The sequence below is a fragment of the Trachurus trachurus genome (genome assembly GCF_905171665.1).
Source record: "Trachurus trachurus genome assembly, chromosome: 3".
Taxonomy (NCBI): Eukaryota; Metazoa; Chordata; class Actinopteri; order Carangiformes; family Carangidae; genus Trachurus; species Trachurus trachurus.
Window position 1 is genome coordinate 34,595,233 of NC_139893.1, and position 24,035 is coordinate 34,619,267.

The following is a 24,035-nucleotide window of genomic DNA, read 5'->3' on the forward strand; positions in this document are numbered from 1 at the left end:
GTAGGAAATGTACGACTTAATTCTCGTAAATTTACGACTTTATTCTCGTAAATTCACGACTTTATTCTCGAATTCTGTGTTTTTTTGTTTTCTCAATGTGGCCCTAATACTCCGTCGTAGAAATGTGAGGTTATTAATTGAGTGGAAATTAATTGACTCTTGAGAGCAGGGAGATGATGTTAACTTCTAAACCCAGAAACACACATAAGTACACACACAGTGTTGAAACACAACTAATGAGTTAATAGTTATTTCGCATGCATCATTATGTTTTATGTGTTACTCGTGCGTTACTCGAGCAATGACGAGTTGATTCGAGTGATGTCCATCACCACATCTAGCTTATTTTAAATAATTATTTAAATAATTTTATAACGAGATGCTAAGTAAAATAATTATTGCTGATATGAGACTAAAGTGTAGAATTATTTGAAAGTTTGCTTCACTTGAAATGAAACCATCAGTGAACAGTCAAGTGTTTTAAAGCCGCTGTTTACTAGCATAATGGTGGCTTATGTTTGCAAAGTTGAACATTATCTGCTGCTACTGTTTTATCAGTTCAGCACAAAATAAAACAAGGTGTTGTCATACTGTTTACCTGCTTTAATGTTACTGTGGGGAGACATGTGGTTTATCTCTGAGGTGTTGGATGTTTGGATGAGCACCTAATGTATTAATAAATGTAAATTTACTTTACTCTGCAGAACGTGGTGATGCTCATGAGTGACTTTGTGGACTGGCTGATCCCAGACATCCCCAAAGACATCAGCCTGCAGATGCACAAAGAGAAGATCCTCATGGTGGAGCTGTTCATGAAGGAGGAGCAGGGCAAACGACTTGCAGGGCGGGACAACCACAACCAGGACTACAGCGCCAACCCCTCACCGGCCAATCAGAGCCCACCACAGCCCCGCTCGCGGCCCATCTCGCACACTAACTGCAGTTAAACTGCTGCCAGGCTCTGAGGAAACGAGCACAAACGGCAACAAGCAAACACCAGGACCTGCACTCAGACTGTAAATACATGAATCAGCTACTTCCAGCTGGCTGCTAAAGGTCGACAGTTCATCCATTAACACATCATCAGTTTGTCATCGCGTGCGACGCTTTCGCTGCTGCCAGATTGTTCAGCAATATTTTCATAAAACCTGAATTGGATTCCCTCAGTTTACCTCCTCTTAACATTAGTATGTTACATTTTACAGTAACCAAAAACACACACATCACTCACGCAGACATCATATTCTGGATGTAATTGAAAGGAACAAGCCATTAGTTCACTGTAGGTGAGAACCTTCAGGATGTCTGAGAACACAGTGCCAAACCTGCAGCCTGAGCTCATATGTGCCGCTTCTCCCGCAGGACTTGAATGAAGCTTCTGCCTCCATCAGTCCGTCCACATGGTCCTGCTGAAGACAGTGTCCCCGTACTGCCGTCAGATGTAAAACTCCCACAGGCCTTTTTTTTTTTATTCTTTTTTTGCACAGATTTGTACAAAAACAGGAATGAATACTGATGTCTTTAGTTTAGGACACATGTGATCTGGCTGTTGTATGAGGCCTGTTGATTTCTACCGTTCTCTCCTTGTTATATTTATGTCGTATGAACAAACAGCAGCTTTGTGCCTGGATAGCTATGAACTGGAAGATTAACAGTATAAATACATAGTGATGTTATGATGTCATCTGGCTGTGCTGCTCTGACACTGAGTGTGGAGAGAAATCTTTCCCACACAGTCAGAGGGGAAAATAATTAACAATAGTGTTTTTATAAATGAAATGATTTCATGCCTTCAACAAAACAAGCAGGAAACATGTTAGAAAACCTGGTTTATTCAACATGTTCTCAAAGAAGCACTATTATCATTAATTTCCCTCCAAACAAATTAGATATGTATCAATATATATAAGTATGTCATGTCAACCTAAAAGCTGACCGGTGATCCAAATGTGCTCACCAAATTTGCTTAAAGGTATAATATGTAGGAATTCCCCCCATCTAGCGGTGCGGTTGCATATCGGAACGTATTCTTGATGTTGCATTCACGTGAAATCGGGCAGATGTCAGACAGACAACAGACGCTGCATGTAACAGGATAAACAAGCGTCTATGTAAACAAGTGGTCCGCCAGCACGAGGCAAAACAATACAGGCGTGACAATATGTTGTCATGGTGATGTCGTATTGTTTACCTGACCCACGTTTTGCCGTCTTTCTCTCGTAGAGTAAAATGACATCCGGTTGGTTTGCCGACGGCGACGCAACATGGCAGCCTCGGTTCGGTGCGTCGCCCACTTGTGTATTTGTAACGACTTGTAACAACTTATTCTAAGGTACGAGAAAGCTTTCATTTGTATGAGGGTGTGATTTGACTTCAGTGAAATACGTATTTATGAAAGCAATATTTGATTTTTGCTAATAAAAAGCCAAATAAGTTACATACTGGGGCTTTAACAAGGTGAAATTTTAATTGGACTTTGCGTTGTATTTCTCGCCACCGAGCAGCAGCACCAGTGAAGTCTCTCCTTCACCATCTTCACCATCAGCAGCTCATTTTTTGACACAAAAGGGACAGAGTGGCAAACCAGGAGAAGCGGCTGTGTTTTATTCTTATTATCTCGCCTTGTCCTGAAGCTGCAGCTCTTAAACTGTTCAAGCACAAAGACTGAATATTAGATTTTATTTTTTTGTATTTACCAAAACTGCAAAAGAAAAAAAAAAAAAACCCGTGGGAGAGACTGGACAAAAGCTTGAAGAACATAGATTTTACTGTTGGCTGAGACGTGCAGGCCCAGTCTCAAACACTGCCCCCTGCTGTAAATATTCTGAACTACCCAAATTGAGGCCATCAGCCCAGACTGACAGAATGTATTACTGTACTGAATTTGTCATTTTCAGTCATGATCAGTCACATTGAGGTCAAACTATTGTTTATCTATTTTATTTTTTATTTTTTTTTAGTTTTATGTGTTTCTAAGTGCTTCTAACATGTTGAAAGGGAACCACCGATCGACCAACTACAGACTTTACTTTAATGTCTTAAAGCATCAGTACGGACCTATTCCACTGTACCTGGAAGAACACATAGCCTAAAGTTCCATGTTAGCCAACAATGTCACTTCTGTCTGGGCTTGACTCATTTATTTGAGCAAAAACTGCACATTTATTTATTTTATTTTTTAGCAAATCTTAACACTGTTTATACTGTGTCTGTATGGGTTAGTGTTGATATTCAGTGATAGGTCATGGATTAGAATCTCTAATAACCTTAGGTCACATGTGAAACCCCACCACCACCACCCCATGTCCTCCTCCTGTTGCCATGTTGTATTTACAGCATCAGTACATCATTACAAGTGTGACATGCTAATATCTATTATAATGTGTGTCAGTGCCCATTTCACTACATGCATGGTGTATATGCACGTATAACAGGCTTGTCTGTTTCTGATACTATGAGTCTTATTTTTTTTTTCTTTAAATAAATGAGTGACGAGCTCCTGGACTGTACACTTTCATTAAAACTCCTGCATTTCACCTGCTGCTGCTGCCTCCTGGATTCTTCATTAAAATGTTTTTTTTTGTTGTGATTTTTTTGTGGCAACAACATGTAAAGTGAACTTTTGTGGAAAAGCAACAACAGCAATATTAGAGTGGTATGAACAAAAGCCATGATTCAAATTCATCTTAAACCTGGACTCAGTTGTGAGTGTCAGGAGGTGGAGACGGTTTGTGATCACAACTGTAATAAGATCAACTGATGAATATAAGCTCAGTCAAACATGATATAACTATGTGTATTATCAATAGGCCTATCAGTATTTCATTCTTTAATGGCACCATTACATTGGATTCAGGCAGGATATAAACACAGGGTATAGTGTGTATTACTCTTAATGTAGCAAAACACAAGTAGGCTAAGTAAGCCGCTGAGGGAATTTTAATAAAGTTATCACAAACGTTCACTTGGAATCAAGGTTAACTGGTTTGAATTTGGTCAAGGTCAAGGTCTGTTTTGACACAATTTCAAACAAATGGTTTATATATTAGCCTACATGACACATGATATAGATGGATGTGACCTGACAAGAGCTGTGGACAGGTGATTCCAGTGTGTCTATGAAAATCTTGGAGTTAACAGTGGTTATTCTGCTCTAATTTAAATCAACAGTAGCCTAAATAAATACAAATATGCAATAAATCCTGAAACAAATGAATTAAGTAAAACATAGTAAACTAAGTGACTCAAAAAATAAGTCTATAAATAAAAAAGTAAATACCTTATTATTTTAATAGTGTGTTATATTTCAAGGAACTTTTATTTATTTTTATATTCCACCTTTTCTTTTCTTTCTTTTTTATCTAGACTTCTTATAAGGCCATATTTATTTCCCAATGCTCTGTATTTCCCAGTGTATTTTCAAATGTATTTGCCCATAACAGCATAACTCTGCTATTACAACACAGAAGGTGGAGAGGTGTTTGTGCAGTTATAGTAGGCCTACATCTAAGTCCAAAATGACAAAGTGATAGCCCTGTCTAACTGTCTAACACTGAACATGTTGAAAACAAAAGCTGAACTGACTACTGGTCTGGGGTCAGGACCATGCAGTCTGGGAAGCCTTTGACAGAAACGGAAGTGAAAGTAAAAGCGAAGTGTTTCCTAGTTCAGACTCAAAGTTGAGATCAGATCGAGGTTCAGTCTGTCAGAGTCATGAGCTCCCGAGACATTAAACCCGTTTTACTGAAGATCTCGGGCCAGCTGTCCCAAGATCAGCTGGACGGCATCAAGTTCCTGTGTCGAGACGACATCGGGAAGAAGGACATGGAGAAGATCAAAACCGGGTCCGCGCTGTTCCAGTTCCTGATGGAGAGAGGCAAACTGAGCGCCGACAACACCGACTATCTGTGCCAGCTGCTCAGGGAGATCCACAGACCGGACCTGTCAGACCTGCTGCTGGACGGAGAGTCCGGAGAGAGCCGAGAGCAGCCGGACGAACCCGAGAGAGGTAGGAGGAGGATATGAGGAGGGAGCGGGTGTGTGTGGGGGGTTATCAAGTCAGAATAATAGTAATATTAATACTAAAGTAAGGGCAAGAAGATGATTTGTTTGTCGTGACACAGGTGTGCTGATATCACTGATACAGGAAGTGAACTGGAAGTGAATTCTGACGCAAGCTGCAATGCATGAAGGGAAATCAGGGAGTGTGCGTGCCTGCCCTATGGTGCCTGCGTGTGTGTGTTTGTAATTAGGCTACAAGTTTAAACAATGTGTACTAATGCAAGGTCAAAGACACATTCTAACACAAGACAAAGTGATTTGAAAACAGGAAGCTGAAGCCTGTAGCCAACACTTGACATTGTAGCAAAGTGTTAAGGCTCTATACAATTCACAGATAATGATGGAGTTTCCTGATGCAGCTGTTTGAAAGTTGGATGTCACTGGGTGGAGAACACAAAGCTTATTATACAGATCCACTCCGGAGAACACAATTAAGAGAGCCAAATCCATTATTATTTAATTTGTAGCCTATTCATTTATCTCTCAGTGTTCTTTTTATAATCTGTGCAGGAAGTTGTCAGCCATAGCAACTTTGCTTTGTGAAGTTACATTAGTGTGATTTAGGAGAATAAAACACAGTGAAAACAGGGACTATTGCTGCCTTCATGTGCAATGGTAATTATGGTAAATACCAAAAGACGACTTGAAAAGTGCACATGAACACCCTCTCATGTGGTATTTTCCACTGGGCAACTCGTAGAATTTTTTGATGCCCGAGTTGCCGAGATGAGAATAACCTTTGACCTTTTCAACATGGCGGCGAGCATCGCAAGATTCGTTAATGGTAAGCAAGGCAAGCCTTTAGAAAACAGTTAGCAGCTATTCACTTTATGTATGCGTGCATGTACAGTAAAAAACGCTTTTAAAAAGATAGCCAAATAGCCAGTGCTAAATCTCCATGAATATTAATATTTACCGTTTGAGTTTTGAAAATTCATCTTCTTGCTGTAAGAGATGAACTAGGCAATCCAAGATTGTTTTACCCCATAGATATATACATGTAGATGTCGCACGTGTATATCTATGATTTTACCCAAGTAACAAGTCTGAATCTGTGTGTCCACCATCTTTATTTTCTCTGTACAACAACAAAAGCACATGAGCACTGGTAAATACCAGGTCGCAAGTGGAAAATACCATCTGTACCATAGCACATGAAGGCAGCATATATTCCCAAATTGGTCCATTCAGGCAGATGTTAAATAGTTATGTTTTATTTTTTTTCCCCTAAACCCTCAATGTCTCCCTTCCCAGCAAAACTTGACATCGCCACAGACGTGATCGCAGACAATCTGGGACGGAATTGGCGTAAACTCGGCCGCAAACTTGGATTAAAAGAGGTCACTCTGGACTCCATCAGCACGAGGCATCCCACAGACCTGGAGGAGACGGTGCGGGAGCTGCTGAAGGAGTGGAGGAGGAGACAAGGAGCAGAAGCTCGAGTGGAGCAACTGACAAATGCTCTGAGACTCTGTCAGTTAAACCTGACTGCTGATAAAGTGGAGGACAAACTGAAGGACTGTAAATGAATGAGATGATGAGGACCCACAGATCAGATCAGATGAGATCATCTATCAATGAAAACCAGAAATCAGACCATATATTTTTGAAACTATGCAAAAGGAAACAAAAGAAATCATGTTTGTTGGGGTGAATAAACTGACATCCCTGAATGTGGTCAAACATGAAGCAGCCAGTGATCACACATCCTGCTCATTTTTCATGCTTTTTATCTAAGAATGAAAACATAGATTTATCAAATAAAGATTATGAAATTTAGTTTACATGGTATCTCATGGTGACCTTGGTCAAGTGATGAACACAGTTATATACACTACTCACAAAAAGTTAGGGAAATTTATGGAAAATTTTAAAAGTTCATGCTACAGTGATATATTATATCATGAAAGTTGCGCATTTAAGTATGGAATGGTAATGTATTATTGAAACAAAAGCTAACAACAGTGGTGGGTATAGCACAACAAAACATGTCAATGTGTCAGTGTGTCTTTCTGTGACTCTTCAAGTCTCTCTGTGTCTGTGTTCAACCTGCTGATGACACTCATTTATGGATCAGACACTTGTTGTAATGTTTGTGGTTCATCACCTTGTTAGAGAACAGCATGTCATGTGAACAGTTGGACTTTTTTTTGTGATCAAGTTATCATATCTTTATACACATTGATATCTCCATACATATGTGGGAGACTAAACCTTATTGACCAACCAGTTTCATCTATGTAGCTTAAGTCTAGCCTTCTTGCCCTAGACAGAACCTCAATATTGCTTGCTATAGCCCTATTAGAGAGTAGAGAAATAATGTCATACAATAGGGCAGTCCATTGAGAGATATTGAGTGCGTGTGGCAGTTTCCACTTCGATATTAGCATTTTTTTTTGCTGCTGTCAGGCCTAAAAACAGTAGTCTGCTCTGAGTGAACTTAAGCAGTAATTGAGAGTCATCATTTAACAGCAAAACAATTGGGTTACACGGTATGCTGACCCCAATTATATCTCCCATCAGGGATGTTACTTGAGACCAAAAAAACTCCACATCCGGAAATTGCCACATCATATGAAAATAAATTCCTATTTGTCTACAATTACACAAGGGGCAAATGGGAGTGCAGCAGAGGTGAAGTTGACAATGTTTCTGGGGGGTGAGATACATTTGTAATGGATCATTTGATAATTGAAATTCCATGACGTACTGTAACTTTAATGTTTCTCCATACTTTGGTCACCCCCGATGTATGACTTTTAGCTTCTTGCATTTTTGGTATAGAGTGGATACCATTTAGATTCAATACCTAAAAGCTTAAGAAGTGGATCTTCAGGAAGATAAATATTACATGGAACTCCATGAGCAGATTGATTTCTCAATTGTAGATACAAGTAAAAGGATGATCTGGGTAAATTAAATGTGCTCTTCAGATCCTCATACTGTATGACTTAGTCCTCTGCATGAGATAGAATGTGGATACCAGAATTAGACCATGAAGGTAAATAATTGGTTTCCTCTCCAATAGTAAATTATTTGGAAAGATTGGTGTCTGAGTGTGCCACTGCATCTCCCAGTTACCTAATTCCTCCACTTGATGCCAGATCTGTATAGAGTGGGCAATTATATAGGGCCACATTTTGATTTGGAGTATCTGGAGGGTAAACCACAAAGTCTTCCAATTTGTAAGGGAAAACAATACCACGTTCCATCTGGAGCCACGAAGGGTTCGAGTCTTGAGAAAACCATTTGCAAAAGTTGGACATGTGCATTCAAAAGTTTAGAGAGGGTCAAATTACAGTAAATTCACCTGTAAAGGTTATAGTCCATTTAGGTGCATTCTGAAATTTCATCCAAAAGCCCAATATCCCAGACTTCTTGTGAGTTGTGTATGTCAGAAATATCAACCCATGTAAGATAAATATTTTATATTAAAATGCAGATTGTATAGATACATGTGGTGTTTTCACTCACTCTGTATGATCTCATGCCATCAATCCCATAAAGGGAAGGATGGTATTGTTGTAACAGAAGTCAGAGCTCTATCTATAACTGCTTTAAAATGTGAAAATGATGTAGTAGAAGAAGTAGCAGTGCTTTCTATCAGCGTCCAGTCAGTTGACGAGTGAATGTAGATGATGTGTATTAGTTTGATGTTTTGGGAAATCAACAGCACTCTGTTTTATTTAGGGCACAAATAGACTGAACATGTTAGTCTGTGTGCACTGTAACTGTTGCACAGTGCCAGGCTAGCTGCTTCCCCTTGTTTACAGTCTTTATGCTAAGCTAAGCTAACTGTCTGCTGACTGTAGCTCCAAGTGAACTGGCTGTGGCTTTATTTCCTGATGGGAGCTGATTATTATTATTATCAAATGCCTTTCATTGAACAGCAGTCAGCTTTTTGGTTGAAGTTTGCACATTTATTGATACAGGACTGTCCGAGCTGACTGAAAGCCTTCTGAACAGCTCTGATGTCATCCATGCAGCAGGTCAAAGGTCAGGTGCAGCCTCTGTGGAGGAAATGCATGTCATTAGGAGACAGAAAGGTTGGACTGGTAGATGCTTGCTGTGTGACTGTCACTTCAGTCATTGTGATGTGACATCACGGTGTGCCACATACACAGTACAATACCTGTTTGTAACTTAAAGTGCTCACATTGGAAGAGAGAGTCACCAAGAATCAGGAGGGATTGACAGTGGCTATGTGTGATTTGACCTGTGTGATGTAGCCTGTCCCAAAGTACTTACAGCACTTGTACAGCCTGTTCAGCCTGTCAATGTCATTCCTGCTCATCTGTGTGGCCTGGCCAAAGGACACATTGCTGTTGGGGATGGGCACCATGGTGGGACGGTTGTTCTTGGAGAAGGCGTACCTGGAGAATCACAGATGCCACAGTACAAGGCAGATGAGGTTAGGTGTTTGGTGGTGTAGTCTGGAGTGCAAGGAATGTGAAAGATGATGAAAGGAAAATCAAAGTTGATTAATGACACAGATATGAAGTTATCCATGATACCTCTCATACTGCATGACAGAGTTGTAGTCATAAGGAGTTCCCTGGTTCAGAGTGTCAATCTTGTAAAAGTTGTAATCCATGCCTGCAGATATGATAGAAAATATCAATGTTAAATCACACACAGTTGAACTGAAGCTCAATTAGAGAATCAAAGAATCAGTATTTATTCAGGATGTGCGCTATACACTTCAGGGCCGTTGTATAGGGGAGAAAGGTGGTGATAATTCTAGGGGCCCAGCGCCCAGTAGGGCCCACAAAAAACCCCAGTAGTCTAATCTTTGTATGACTGAATTATTCTGGATAAGACCCTGACTAATACTCATAGTAATGCTGCATTAGCATCAAAACAAAGTAGGCTAAATGAAAAATGATAATACATACGTAGTCCAAGAAAAAAAGTAGAAAAGTCAGGGGGCAGGGGCCCACTTTAGTATTCCTTCAGGGGGCCCAGAATTCCTAGCAACGGCCCTGATACACTTAACCATAAATAGCATAGCACACCCTAATAAGTGTCCATGGTTGATTTGCATTTTGGGTAATGAAACCCAGTTTGGGTTTAGGGTTAGGGTCACAGAAGCAAACTACAAGATTTGACAAGTATTAAAGTCATGCGGTGAAAGTTTCTAACCATCAATGATGTTGTTCCAGTACACCTGGATGTAGCTGTCCCTGTCAGAGCGGGTCTGCTCGTGGTTGAAGCCGAGGGCATGGAGCAGTTCGTGCTGGACAGTGCTGTGGTAGAGACATCCCTGACGGCTCAGAGAGACGGTCTGAGCGCCGCCCCGACGACCTACGTATGAGTAGCAGCTGTGGAGACAGACATGAAGCCATGTGTTGAAAGCTAGAAATGATTAACTAGATTTGCTGCTCTCAACCAAACATGTTCACATACTGTATGTCAAAATAAACTAGTCACGTTAAAGGGATAGTTCAACATTTTTGCAAATTGGTCCACGGCGAAGCGACAGGCTGCTGAGAGCTACGTTACAGAGGCTAATGGAATTCCTTGGTTTCCCTCATCAAACTCATCAAATACACAATCCAATAACTCCAAAACGCTGTAGTGGACAATTTGTGACCTGCACATTCACCACGCTATGAGATAATAACGGAACAGAGTCGTTTTAGAGGTAAATTCATACAAAACCGCTGATGTGTGTTGCCTTCAGGGACAGTTTTTCAGCAAACAGACTCTGTATTTACCTCTAAAACAACTCTGTCTGGTAATGTTCTGTTACTATCTCATAGCGTGGTGAATGTGCAGGTCACAACTTGTCCACCAGAGCGTTTTGGAGTTGTTGGATTGTGTATTTGATGATTTTGATGAGGGAAACCAAGAAATTCCCTTAGCCTCCATAGTGTAGCTCTGAGCAGCTCGCGACTCTGCTCCGCCGTTCTAAAAATAGCTCGCACTGACAAATAAAGGTAACAAACCTACTGCTATGACTATAGGGATTATGGCAATGGGCCAATTTGCCAAAATGTTGAACTATCCCTTTAAAGCCTGAACTTTGTGTGGTCACCGAAGATCATGACTGAAAGGGAGGAGGTGCCTTAAACCCACAGGCTACAAGACAGATGTTGTGTTAAAAGCCACAGGTTTGTAAAAGGTGACAACTGGTGGCCCAAAAAGAAGAAGAGCTCCTGTGGGGTGACTCTGTAGTGAACTCAGGACCAGACTCTTACCCGTCCCTGGACTCGATACTCAGATATTCATGATCACCATTCTGGTAGGGTCTGAAACGGATGCAGGAAATTGAGGAGAAGGACTCCAGTCCACGGGTGATGATGGCCACCTCTCTGGAGGCTGGTAGGACAGACAGGGTGGGATGAGAAGGTCTGTGATACCACCGTACAGTACTACTATACTTACTATTTACTACCTCTGGTCCCTATATGCTACACTTTCATTGAAGACAGGTTGTGCACCGTGGAAGGAAATATTTACATCGATCAATTAATCATTAATACCTACAGTGGCCCATAGAGGTCAGTGCACCACAACATAAGAAATCAGATGCAAACAGACAGACAGCAAGTCATTTTCATCAGTTTGGCGCATGAGCTGCAGATAATCACAACACAACAGCCGTTTTTCTGGGTGGGTCACTGTATTTAACATTGGAGGGCGGCGTCCACCTACAAGACTAGCAGCACATGGCCTTGCCACTCTGTCTCTTCTATCACTCTTTCTCCCTGACTCTGTCTCTCTCTCTTTAGTGTCTGCTGGATATGCCCTGCTGCAGTGTTGCAGTGTTGTGTGTATTCGTAGCATGCAATTTGTCGAACTGATTAGGTTGTTTTCTGAATTTATATGCTGTCTGTTTGCATGTGTGTTCTCAAGAGGCAGCTCTGGGGGCCAGGCAGGGGCGGAGCTATGGGTGGGCCTGCATGGGCACAGGCCCACCCAGATTGACCGATTGCCCAATCACTGAGATTCATGATTTTTTTTTTTTTTTTTTAATAGCCTATATATTTTTTAAATATAATTTGCTTCAAAAGTTTTGGTGTGTTTTTTTCTTGAATATTTAGAATACACACAAAAAATAAAAACGAACACAAATGTGATTGACTAATGTTGCGCGATGTTGAGCAGGTGGATTCAGCTGTCTCACAGACTGTTTGGGTTTACATTAAAACTACAGGTCTCCCAGTCCGTGACCTTTCCTAAATATAGGCTACAAATAGGCCTATGTGTTTGGTGGTTTCTGAAGCTTACAACTTATTAAAATGAAACAAACTTGATTTCTGAGCATTTTGGACGGCCAATAGCGGTCCTACAGACCACTGCATATAAACAGCAGTTACACATTTTGTCCAGCTGTGGTCACAGCAATTATTACAATGTTTTCATTTTTCACTCATCTATTTTTTTTCTCACTTTAATGTTTTCATACTATCACATTTACTGTATTTTTACTGGGAGACACCAGGTATGTACCAGCAAAAACTGAAACGGGCCGGTTAGAAATGAAAAGAGCATTTTTGATTTTTGATTTTTCCAGGCCTACCCATCCGCCACTGGGGTCAGGGTGTGTAAGAGAATGCTGCAGTGAAAATGTCCTACTGCATTAGGAACACACACATGTTATCAACAAATGTGCTGCAAACCCACTGAAGAAATTAGTTGACTAGTGACCATGTATCACAGCTGAGACTTACAGTAGTGATTTTGGATGTAGTAAGGGATGTAGACCTTCCCGTCGCTCCACTTTTGCCACAGGCAGTCTCTGGTGGTGCAGGGGTCAGCGTTCCTGTCAGCCTCAGACTTGATGGCGATGTCACCTCCGATCAGGATGGGCTCATCAAAGTCAGGGGCTGAAAAACCAACACAGATGTAGGGGTGAGTCTTAAACGCAGCACAGAATCATCTGCACTGTTGTGAACAAACAGGACAGAGTGGTGTAGTGGAGGTGAGGAGAAGCCCTGCTCACTGCGGTCTCTGTTGGCTCTCTCCAGCAGTTCACCAACAGAAAGCTCCCTGGATGTGTCCTCCTCAATGGCAGCGACCTCTGTACACACAACACATAAGATATATCAGCTGCATGCACCATTATTTCATACATATCAATGTAATGACATCACAGGCATTTTAAGATATTGAATAACACCAGCAGGACATTCTAAACCTTTTAATCATTTCAATTGATAGAGTTCAGTTTGATGTAAAGCTGGATAAAGAGTCTTTATATTCTTACCTTCCTGTGGTGATCCAGAGTGACATGGAAGAGAAGAGCAACATGTTAGAACAGTTCATTGATAAGAGCAAATCTAACTGAAACCTGCAGCTGCTACAATGGGAAATAATGTTTATGGAAGCCTGACATGTTCCAATATAAAAGCAGCAATACAATGATCCACACATCCCTACATACCACAGACATACCCAACACAATAATATCACACATTCCTACAACCACACATAAGTACAAGTACTCACAACAAAGGTTAAAAAAGATACAAAGATCAAATTAGTTAAAAACAGGTTAATTAAAAAATAAAAAGTTATGGTGGGAGTAATTGATACATAATGGTATTTTCCCCCAGCACTTCCATTAATGGGTAAAATGTCAGCATGCAAATAATATGAATATACATTTGTGAACAGTAGTAATAATAATAATAATAATAATAATAATAATAATAATAATAATAATAATAATAATAATAATAATAATAATAATAATAATAATAAAGTACTGAAAATAATGAAACTTTTCATATAAAGGATTAATTCATCATCTGCTTTTTTGTACATGTTGGGTCATCTTTATAGACATTTTGACATGCAAAATTGTAGTTTTATCTGGTTGTGAACTCAAGTCAATACTCAAATCAGGTTGTTACCATTAATATTTCAGTGTGTACTTTTTTTTAATCATTTATTCAAACTCTGATTCCTCTGGTTTTCAATTATTTTTCCCCCTCTCCCCTGAAATGAGTGTTCTGTACACGAGGTGTAGCCTTAACTTTAAAACATTACAGGCAGCAGAACCTGAACCTGCATGAACACTTTGGATATTCATTCTGTATGTCTTCTGTATTCTTCATGTTTGTGAGATGAGGTGGTTTCTGGGATTTTCTACCTCAGCCCAGGAGGATGAGACCAGCAGCAGGGCCCAAAGAGACCAAGAGAAAACCAACATGGTTGCAACGGACCTGGAATAATCAGAGAGAGAGAAAAAAAAGAAGAAGATGATAATGGACAGAATGTCTTACAGGAAATCTAGAAAACAAAAATTCTGTCCATGAGACATTATTGAGCAGTGTGTGTTGGTTCTTACCTGAGAACCTTCACAGTGTCCTACTGTCACCCACTCAGAGGTTTTATACTGTTCAGCTTCTCCAAGAACAAATAAACAACATAACACATGAACATCGGCACACACTACAACACACCTTTATCACTGCACATGGAAACTGCTGTGTCCTTGTAGTCTGTGTGAAACTTTACATCTGCTTCCAGTGTGTAGTTTGGTGTGTGCATCAGAGGACAGTGCTGCCTTTCTCTGTGCAACTAAAAAGTAAATATCTTATAACATAATACATAAACACCCAGACATGTGTGATGAGTAAGCTTCAGATGTTGAACCAGCTACAGAGACACAAGAGCATCAGTGAGGTGATGGCTCTGACTAAGGATGCCCACATACATACATGGAGTGTTTGAGATAAATGGCCTTAAGTTTAGTTTTATAGTAAATAGGTTGTTTAACTGGGAATATATGTTTATTCAAAACTGAAGATAAAAAACACACAGCAAGGAGACTGTCCTGGTGTAAGTAAGTGGTAAAAAGTAAAAGGCAGTCCAATACTGATGGGTCCGAGGCACTCTGAGGTGTTGTGACCAGGTCATGTGATACAATCAGCCATAACCAAAGGGGGATAAAATGCACCAACAATACAACGATGATAACTTTCACAGTATTCTAGGAACAGAGGATAAGATATAGTAAGGAGGACATCACAAACAATAGATATCAACCCATGAAAATGAGGCATCAATCCATGAAGCTTCAATAGTATTAAAAACATGGTCACACCTTACAATAAGGGTCTCCTAATTAACGTTAGTTAGTACATTATTAAGCATTAATTAACTGTTTACAGATATATTAACAATCATTATTATGTATTACTTAGGATTAGGAAACACATTAATCAATGTAGTTTATTAGTAAGCAGTTAATTCATGTTTACTACTCAAAGTTAGTTAATAAATTATTACGTTGAATAATGTAATTAGTTATCATTAAGTATGCATTACTCAGCATTAATATATATTCATGCTTAATAATGTACTAACTAACTAGTAATTAAGGGACCCTTATTGTTAAGTGTTACCAAAACATGCTCTACCCAGTAAACAACAGGAACATACTGTACAAATGACATTTAAAAAGCCGAAGCAGGAGCATTGTTAGGTGATAATCATTGTTCCTATTTTTTTTTTTTTTTTTTTAAACATGTAAAAATAGGAACAAAATCGTGGGTATCGTTAGGATGTGCAGAAAAATTGCAGGCACAGCCCTAAATGACCTCCCCGACCTGCACAAGGAGAGGTCAGTGACCAAAGCCAGACTGATCCTGGCAGACCCAGATCACCCCTTGCACAGAGAGTTCAGGTTGCTTCCGTCCAGACGCAGATACCTGCTTCCTAGATGTAAGACGAACAGATGGAGAGATTCATTTGTTCCTACAGTGACAACTGACCTATGTTGAATGTTGGATGTGGCTGTTTGTGTTTTTTGGATGTGTTTGTTGTATGTTTTTACTACTTGCTGTGAAACAATTTGCCCCCCGGGGATAATAAAGACTCTTCAACCTTGAACTATTAAACATGTTTTGCATCTCACAGGAAATTATTCAAAAGCCTTGGAATTAGAAAGAGACTGAGGTCACACTGCAAACTTGGGGTCTTGTCCTGGTTGTGCTTTGGACTGGATCCATCCTGATGCCTTGATGTTTGAGTCTGAAACATCTGTTTCACTGTGAAATTGAGACACACACACACACACACACACACACACACACACACACACACACACACACACACACACACACACACACACACACACACACACACACACACACACAAACACAAACACACACACACAAACACACACACACACACACACACACACACACACACACATTTCCCTGCTCTTATCAGTGTGAGACATTCAACACACTCTTGTGAATATGAACCCACCCATGGCAGACACACCCACAGTGGCAGAACCAGGCCCACACACATGTAACAGATCCGATACTTTACAGTTGTTTTTCTTCGATTGCTCAAGCATGATTTCGAAAACTCTGCTCGATTTGTCAAAACACTACACACAATTAGCACAACCATACACCCAAATAGCAGAACGTCTCAGATCCTTTGCAAAATGAAACACTCTTGTAAAAACTGTACACTGGCTACTTTATAAAAATCATATTTTGTTACCTTATGACTTAATTCTGTTTGAACCAGTTACTGCTGAGTTCACAGTTTTTGTCGATTGCTTACACACGTTTTGCAAAATGTGGCTTATTACCTCACAACTGTGTCAAAATGAAACTCTGCAATCAAAACCTAACAATCTATGTCATGCTAGCAACAAAATGATACACACATGCACCATTTGAGTGACTTTCAAATCAACAGCAACACATTGATGTACAGTACTTTACACAAAACACTTCAGTCTTTGCTATTTTATCACTATTTACTCAAACAATTCTGTGTGGAGCTCAAAAGTAGAATTTCTACAGTAATAAGCTGACAGATTTTTTTTTTCGCAGCAAAGTTTATTTTAACAAGGAACAAAAAAAAAACCTCACAACGAATACAGTAAGAAAGATAGAATACTGTACAGTAGCCTACGTAACAGTGTCAGTTATGATTAAAATACAAAACAAATTTATTTTGCTGTAAACACAACAAATACAGAACAAAGAATGTCACTGTAAAATAACAGTAAAATACTGGCAGCAGGGAGGCCAGCATTTTACTGTTATTTTACAGCTAATCAACTATTATTTATTTTAACAGTATAGTATAGTGTTAGGCAATGAAGGAAGGAGTTGGTTAAGTTTAGTAAAAAAGACCAGGTAGAGACTAGACAGGCTAGAAGCATAATGAGTCTTATATGTCATGAAGTATTTGCTTGTTTTGCAGTTAATTATGCACATGATCCGTTTGACCCCAAAAAGGAAACAAGGATCAATGCGCAGCCTCCATTTCCTTTCTGATTGCATCTGTCTGTCCATTCGGAGTTGGGGGGGGGGGGTTCGGAATGGAGGGTTTTCCCCAATAGCCTTTTCGGAATAGCGGGGTCTTTAGAAAAAATAGTGAACCCCGTTATTACGAAGAATGGAAGTCTATTTTCGGAAAGGCAGGGTTTCGGAAAGGTGGGGTGTAACCCAGCAGCGCAGTTTCCCCGCCAACATACTGTAACTATGTCTGCTGTATTGTCTTGCTCTGGCTGTTCAACTTTAGTCACCAACCGCGAGAAACCTTGTGTATTTTTCTCGCCAGTGAACACATCAAAAAGTCACAGCTAGCCTATAGTGAAACTGATGGAGAGAAGAGCGGTGCTGAGTAGGATTTTAAGCAATTCAGTAAAAATGCCACAGAATGATCCCCAACCCTACCTTTAAGTTTGGATTGGGTGGGCAAGAAGGATGTTTGAGTGGGCTGAGCCCACCCTGCCTACCGCCGGAAGTTCCCCTTCCAGCAGGACAACCACCCTAAACAAACCACCAGAGCTACAATGGACTGGTTTACAAATCAAAGTATATCCATGTGTTAGAATGGCCCAGTCAAAGTCCAGACCTAAATCCTATTGAGAATCTGTGACAAGACTTGAAAACTGCTGTTCACAGACACTCTCCATCCAATCCGACTCAACTGTCTGGAGCTGTTTTGTAGATGTGCAAAGCTGATAGAGACGTACCTCAAAAGACTTGCAGCTGTAATTGCAGCGAAAGATGGTTCAACAAAGTATTAACTCAGGGGGACTGAATACATATGTAGGCCACACTTTTTTTTTATCTTTATTTATCATTTTCCTTCCATTTCACAATTATGCACTATTTGTACCAATAAAATAGGCTACATTTAAGTTTGTAGTTATAACATGACAAAATATGGAAAAGTTCAAGGGCTATGAATACTTTTGCAAGGCACTGTACAGTATGTAACTGCAAGCATGGTCTTCAGTAAGGACAGCAAACGAAAAGGCAGTGATGACAGAATGAAGAGAGACAACTGTGTTTGAGTCAGAGTAACTTTATTGGATGATCAATGTTGTGCCAATGAATTCTGTTGTGCAGTAAACACCAGGAGACAATGTCCACTCTGCTCTGTCTGTCCCATCATCTGGACGGGCTTCCTCTGTAACAGTCAACACAACAGAGGTCCATTAGGCAAAAACAGCAAAAAGTTAAATGTGTGTGTCTGTAGTGTTAAAGAGCTCATGTGGACACTCACAGCACTGGTAGAGGTTGTTGAGCCTGGTGATGTCGGTGCGGCTCATCTCCTTGGCATTGCCAAAGGACACATTGTTGTTGGGGATGGGCAGCATGGTGGGCTGGTTGTTCTTAGAGAAGGCGTACCTACAACAAGACACAGCAGTCAGACCGAACCACGGCTCACACTTGTATCATTACAGGCAGCAGGACAGGAAGTGTTCTCACTTGTGGTACTGCATGACAGAGTTGTAGTCGTAGGGAGTTCCCTGGTTCAGGGTGGCGATCTTCCTGAAGTTGTGCTCCATTCCTAAAAGAAATGATGGACACAAGGTCAGTGTTTGTCTGATCTGAAGTCAAGACCTTCTCTCTGGAAGGAAATGAGTTGAGCAGCTTTTTATACACAACCCTGAGTCAAACACTGAGCTTCTGTCTCAGGTAGGATCAGATTTGTGCTTCAGAGCTCTTTGTGTCCACTAGGAGGCACATGTGACCAATATGGACCTACGGGTGGTGATGAGAGGAAAGCTTTGGGACACACAGTCTATCAAAACAAAGAAGAATTTCAGTTTCATCTCTTCACCTGTCTCATGTTTCTGCTTTTAGCTCTAAGACTGGATCTGTCTACAGACAGGATCACTCTGTGTGTTTGCAGACGTGGCTAATGTCAATGATCTTATCTGAATATCAGGTTGTATTATCTTGTTGTTCACACAGCTCATACACTGAATGTACTTGAGGTCTATGAGAGTCTTTAGAGAAATAGATCTGGACTAAGCATCAGACCAGTGTCTCTTTTAGAGTCTTATAAGAATGTACTTGTCTCTAATATTAATAAAGAGCTCCATTACCGGACTGAACATTCTGCAGCAGGACTTTGATGTGGTTGTCTCTGTCAGAGCGGGTCTGCTCGTGGTTGAATCCCAGAGCGTGGAGCAGCTCGTGCTGGACGGTGCCGTGGTAGAGGCATCCACGACGGGCCAGAGACACCACCTGCTTCCCACCACGACGTCCAACGAAAGAGTAGCAGCTGGACAGGAAGGATCAGACACGAGGTGAAGACAGTGAAGACTCAGAGCAGCTTTCACTCACATGCTTAATTTCTCTGACTGTCTTCTTACCCGTTCTGGGACTCAATGCTCAGCCAGTCGCGGTCGCTGCTTCTGCTGGGTCTGAAGCGGATGCAGGAGAAGGAGGAGAAAGACTCCAGTCCACGGGTGATGATGGCCTTCTCACGGGAGGCTGGCAGGGCAATGTCAAACATTTAGCTTTTGACCATTTCACAGTGTCACATTGTTGGTCTTTATATGAAAGAGTTTCAATCACCAATCATTGATATCATTATTATCAGTTATATTCCAGAATATTCTGCTTCCACAACAGCAGATATTACTTTAGGAAGCCAAGATGCAACAACAGCTCCTACAGAGAGTATGGAGAGTATTCATTTGAGGTGTTTTAGGCCTTGCTGTTGCTTTGGTAATGACTCAACTTCACTTAAAGGTCCCATATTATGAAAAACTGTTTTTTTCTGGTCTCTACATACATAAACTGATCCTCCCTGAGCCTACCAACTCCTAGAATGAGGAAAGTAAACGGGTCCTGCATCGACTCAGCAGCCCACCGACTGGTAAAACGGTGCTCATACAGGCTGTTCAGACTCAGCTCCTGTGGTGATGTCACGACGGGAGTGAGTCCGCCCCCTCAGCGCGATAAAACGCCTACCACGTCTATTTCTATGGCTGCAGTGCACAGCAAGAAACTCCTGAGCTAAATTGATGAAATACCGACCAATTTTAAGTCATAAAGTGGTAATAATCTTTGCCATGTACAGTAACCATGTTACTTAAAGGTGCAGGCACAGAAACAGCTTGTTCTCAGTAGAGCTCATTTGAGCGACTTCTAGACAGCTGACATTCAGGACCACGGATCAGTTTGGGGCAAAACATTTCGAATACAGTTTAGTTGGACGTCTGACAGCTGAGTGAAATTGAGTAAAAAGAGTATAATATGGGATCTTTAAACTTTGTGAATTGAGCTGCTATCTACAGACAGAGCATATGTGAACATCCCAGACCTGATACTCACAGAAGTGGTTGGTGATGTAATAAGGAATGTAGACCTTTCCATCGGTGAACTTGCCCCACTTGCAGCCTCTGCTGGTGCAGGGGTCGGCGTTCTTCTCGGCCTCGTTGCTGATGGCGATGTCTCCCTCAATCAGCATGGCGTCATTGTCGGAGCGGACTGACACACATCATAGTACAGCAGATTACAAACCTGTTGAGCTGTCAGTCAAGAAGAAACATGGAGGCCGCAGCAGATCACACTCACTCAGATTCTTGTTGGCTCTCTCCAGGAGTTCGGACACAGAAAGATCTTCTGTGTTCTCCTCTGCCTGGCTGTCGGCCCAGCAGTAGGCAGACAGGAGCAGCAGAGCCACAGCGGAGAACCTGAACACAGACATGCGAGCCATCCCAGCTGACCTGCAGGACACAGACAGGAACCAGCTGCAGCTTCTTCTCAGAGGACACAGACAGTCTTTGAACAGAACAGATGCAGTCAAACAGCTCAACTCACCTTATGATCTTTTGTGTAGACTTGTGAGTGTGAGGTTTCACTCCAGGTTTTTATACATGTCCCTCTTTGCCCTTCGGCCCAAATATGGATGGAAATCAGCAACAGGCTTATCAGTCTATATACCTTCACTATAAGTGTGGGAAGTGGACATCGTGTTATTGGACTCTGGACTGCTCTTCTTTCCCGGAATCAGTGAGGTGGCGGCAGCAAGGGAGCTGCCTGCCAATGTGAACTGTGTTATGTTCTCACACTAACAAAACAAAGGGAACACAATTTAACATAAAAAGTGAATGGATTAATCAGGTACATTAACCAGGGGCAGTTAGATGGAGGTTCTGCTCTGGTGTTATGGAAATAATTCTCTATTGAGATGTAATGTATGAGAGGGTTTTCAGTGAGCAATAAGTGTGTTGTCTGATTTTCAACTCAATACAGTTTTTTCTTGGTGACAGAGTTGTGAGAGTCTGAACAGAACGATGAACCAGTTTATTAAATCTGGAGTCTGGAAGTCAGAACGTTTCACTGATTTGTTTAATGACGCTGTGGTTGTGACTTGTCTTTACAACATCTATACACTAATAGGCCAGTCACAGTTTAGTTTACTACAGTACAATGCATATTTATTCTAGGGATTTCTAGAGTTCAGTAATATAATAGATGGGTCAGGTCCGGGCTATTTTTTGGCATAATTCTGAGCAACAAACAGGAGAATAGGAAGACAAAACAGTTGACTTTATAATGCTCATTTTGCACCAGCTGAAGCTCGAACCCGCAACTTCTGGAAACAAAGACCATTGGCTACCGCTCTGAGCTAATTGGCAAGTGGCAGCTCAACAGTGGCTTCACAAATTGAGTAAGTCATTCACTGTCGTGCAGGCAGATTTGAAACCACTGTAAAAAAAAAAAAAAAAAAAAGAAGAAGAAGAAGAAAAAAAATCAGTTTTTGACATAAAATTCTGATAAGTATTTGTCAAACATCATCTACTATGACTCTAAATTTTTTTACATTTGCTTCACGAAGACCATGTGGTATTTTGATGTGTTACCATAATCTCTCTTGTTGGATCTTGAACCCAGATTCATTGGCACCAAGAACCAGCTCCTAACCCACTGAGCTGATTGTCTGAGAGTGAGACCTCTGGTGGCTTCTCAAATAGACTCAGGGAGTCACAAGCCAGGCAGAAAGTTGTCAAGGCAGATTTAAAAAATGTCACAAATTCTGTTATCTAAACAAAAATCTGATAATACATAAATTACATCTTGACAACATAGAAATGTTGGTGATTTGTTTTTAATGATAAGTGTTTTGCTCCACAAGAGAAAATCTGATGTTTAAAAATGCCACTCTTAAAAATGCGTCTCAGCAACCTGGAGCTCAGTGTGAACAGACAGTGGGGTTGGTCACTGACTTCCAGAGACACACGCACCCACTTCTTATCAACCTTCTTCCACCACAGTCACCTGTGGGACACACACTCACCCTGAGTCCACCAGAGTCCTGCACTGTGTGTACCATGGACACCTGGTGAATAAAGTGGCTCTGATGGGAAAAATAACAATTTCCCATCAGTTCTTACATGAGCAGACATGTCACAACACTAAACCATAACACCTCTGTTTAGAAATGAGCTGGTCTCATTCTTGCAAAAGTTGTTGCAGCAGCTGATGAAAGGCCTGTAGATGTCTGGAACAAATAGATGACGTAAAACCTCTGAATCCTCAGCTGAAAGAAGGAATTCTCAGCGATTATGTATTTGATCATATTTACTATTTATTTTACTGTAATATATTTCATTTGCAAAAGAAGTTGCCTTATTAACAAATGCAATTATATGTTGTTGTTTTTTAGATTTTGCAAAATGTAATTATTTTTTTCTGTCTGAATTACATGTAGGCCTATGCATACATCTACATTTTTGTACCTGTCTCTTTGTTTCTGAATGTAAAGTGTTTCCATTATTTTCTAATATACGGTATATATTTAAATATGTTTTAAAATGACATGGTCAAATGCAGTCGTTATATTGAAGGATTTCCTACTTACATTAAAGCTGGAAAAATAAAGCTTATGATGATAATTAGTAATCATGGTAATTTACCTTTTCATTGTCATCTCAGAGCAAAGCAATATGTGCAATCTGTCTGTTCCTGTTTTTGCTCAACTTTGACCAAACAGATTGCAACTATGTCCACTGTTTGGAGAAGTTCTAATGAGCTTTTGCAACTGTTAAACCATGAAATAAGGAGAAGAAATCAGTAAAGTCGGCCACCGCACGCACAGATTAGATTCAGTGTTGAGTTGCAAAATTCCTTGCTTTCTAATGAGTCTATCAGAAAAGTTAGTGAGTCATCTGCAGTTATAATCCATCTACTCCTCGTTGCAACTGTGAATATTAATTAGTTGTCAATAAATTGATTATGGTCTGTAGCCGTTTCCAAACAGGTTATTGGTCAAATGGCATACAGGAGGTTCAACACAAGCTAAAGGTATCCTTCCCTGTAGCCTGCCAGTGTGGATTGGTGGTACCAAATGTTTTTGAATCAAAATGATAATGCTTTTTTGTTAAAAATTTAACAATGCTGACTGACACTGATTGTTTCTTAAACTGATATGTAATTTTTTTGTTGTTATTTAAATATTTGCAGAGCTTAGTGTTGCTGCTGTGTGGCACGTCATGGTAATAGTGCACCTTGCTGTATTTTTATTCCAAGTCCACACCTCTGCACTCTGCACAGGCCAGATGAATATACAGTACCAGGACCGTTTGACTAAAACACTACAGAAGTGTTTGGAAATGATAGAGCCACCCATGTTTTTGATTTATATTACTTTAATGTTATTTTTGAAGAATCAATCCCAATTGAGTTAGTCAGTCCTGCAGGATCTGTCTGCCCTTACCTACTTGCCACAATGTGACT

At 40.6% G+C, this 24,035-nt stretch overlaps 4 protein-coding genes across 4 annotated transcripts in view; 2 read left to right on the forward strand and 2 right to left on the reverse strand.

Moving 5' to 3' along the window:
• The window catches only part of ano1a (anoctamin 1, calcium activated chloride channel a), a gene marked incomplete at both ends in the record, with an annotated part of 46,349 nt that extends 45,402 nt beyond the window's left edge, over positions 1-947 (forward strand). The window contains one exon of the mRNA XM_084001658.1: positions 705-947. Coding sequence (XP_083857784.1) covers positions 705-947 — 243 coding nt within the window. The remainder of the gene's footprint in view (positions 1-704) is intronic.
• A 3,747-nt stretch (positions 948-4,694) lies between these two features.
• fadd (Fas (tnfrsf6)-associated via death domain) lies at positions 4,695-6,840 on the forward strand. The gene is made up of 2 exons (XM_084000534.1): positions 4,695-5,008; positions 6,316-6,840. The coding sequence occupies exons 1-2, from the start codon at positions 4,714-4,716 to the stop codon at positions 6,588-6,590; spliced, it is 570 nt and encodes a 189-aa protein (XP_083856660.1). The 5' UTR covers positions 4,695-4,713; the 3' UTR covers positions 6,591-6,840.
• Positions 6,841-9,241: 2,401 nt separating this feature from the next.
• LOC311001708 (hatching enzyme 1.2-like) lies at positions 9,242-14,221 on the reverse strand (the record flags this gene model as incomplete). The annotated part of the gene is made up of 7 exons (XM_083992825.1): positions 9,242-9,434; positions 9,576-9,657; positions 10,204-10,382; positions 11,262-11,382; positions 12,738-12,893; positions 13,010-13,085; positions 14,162-14,221. The coding sequence occupies 7 exons, from the start codon at positions 14,219-14,221 to the stop codon at positions 9,242-9,244; spliced, it is 867 nt and encodes a 288-aa protein (XP_083848951.1).
• A 4,128-nt stretch (positions 14,222-18,349) lies between these two features.
• LOC311008227 (hatching enzyme 1.2-like) lies at positions 18,350-21,012 on the reverse strand (the record flags this gene model as incomplete). Its single annotated transcript, XM_084001709.1, has 7 exons — positions 18,350-18,465; positions 18,562-18,686; positions 18,768-18,849; positions 19,391-19,569; positions 19,661-19,781; positions 20,628-20,783; positions 20,871-21,012. Coding segments are annotated over 7 exons (807 nt in total). The 3' UTR covers positions 18,350-18,463.
• Positions 21,013-24,035: the final 3,023 nt, after the last annotated feature.

What these genes read in the sequence shown, in the direction of transcription:
- fadd (XM_084000534.1), top strand. Translation starts at nt 4,714, where the DNA reads ATGAGCTCCCGAGACATTAAACCCGTTTTACTGAAGATCTCGGGCCAG. An exon ending in GCCGGACGAACCCGAGAGAG is followed by an intron (nt 5,009 to 6,315) that starts GTAGGAGGAGGA and finishes CTCCCTTCCCAG; the next exon opens with CAAAACTTGACATCGCCACA.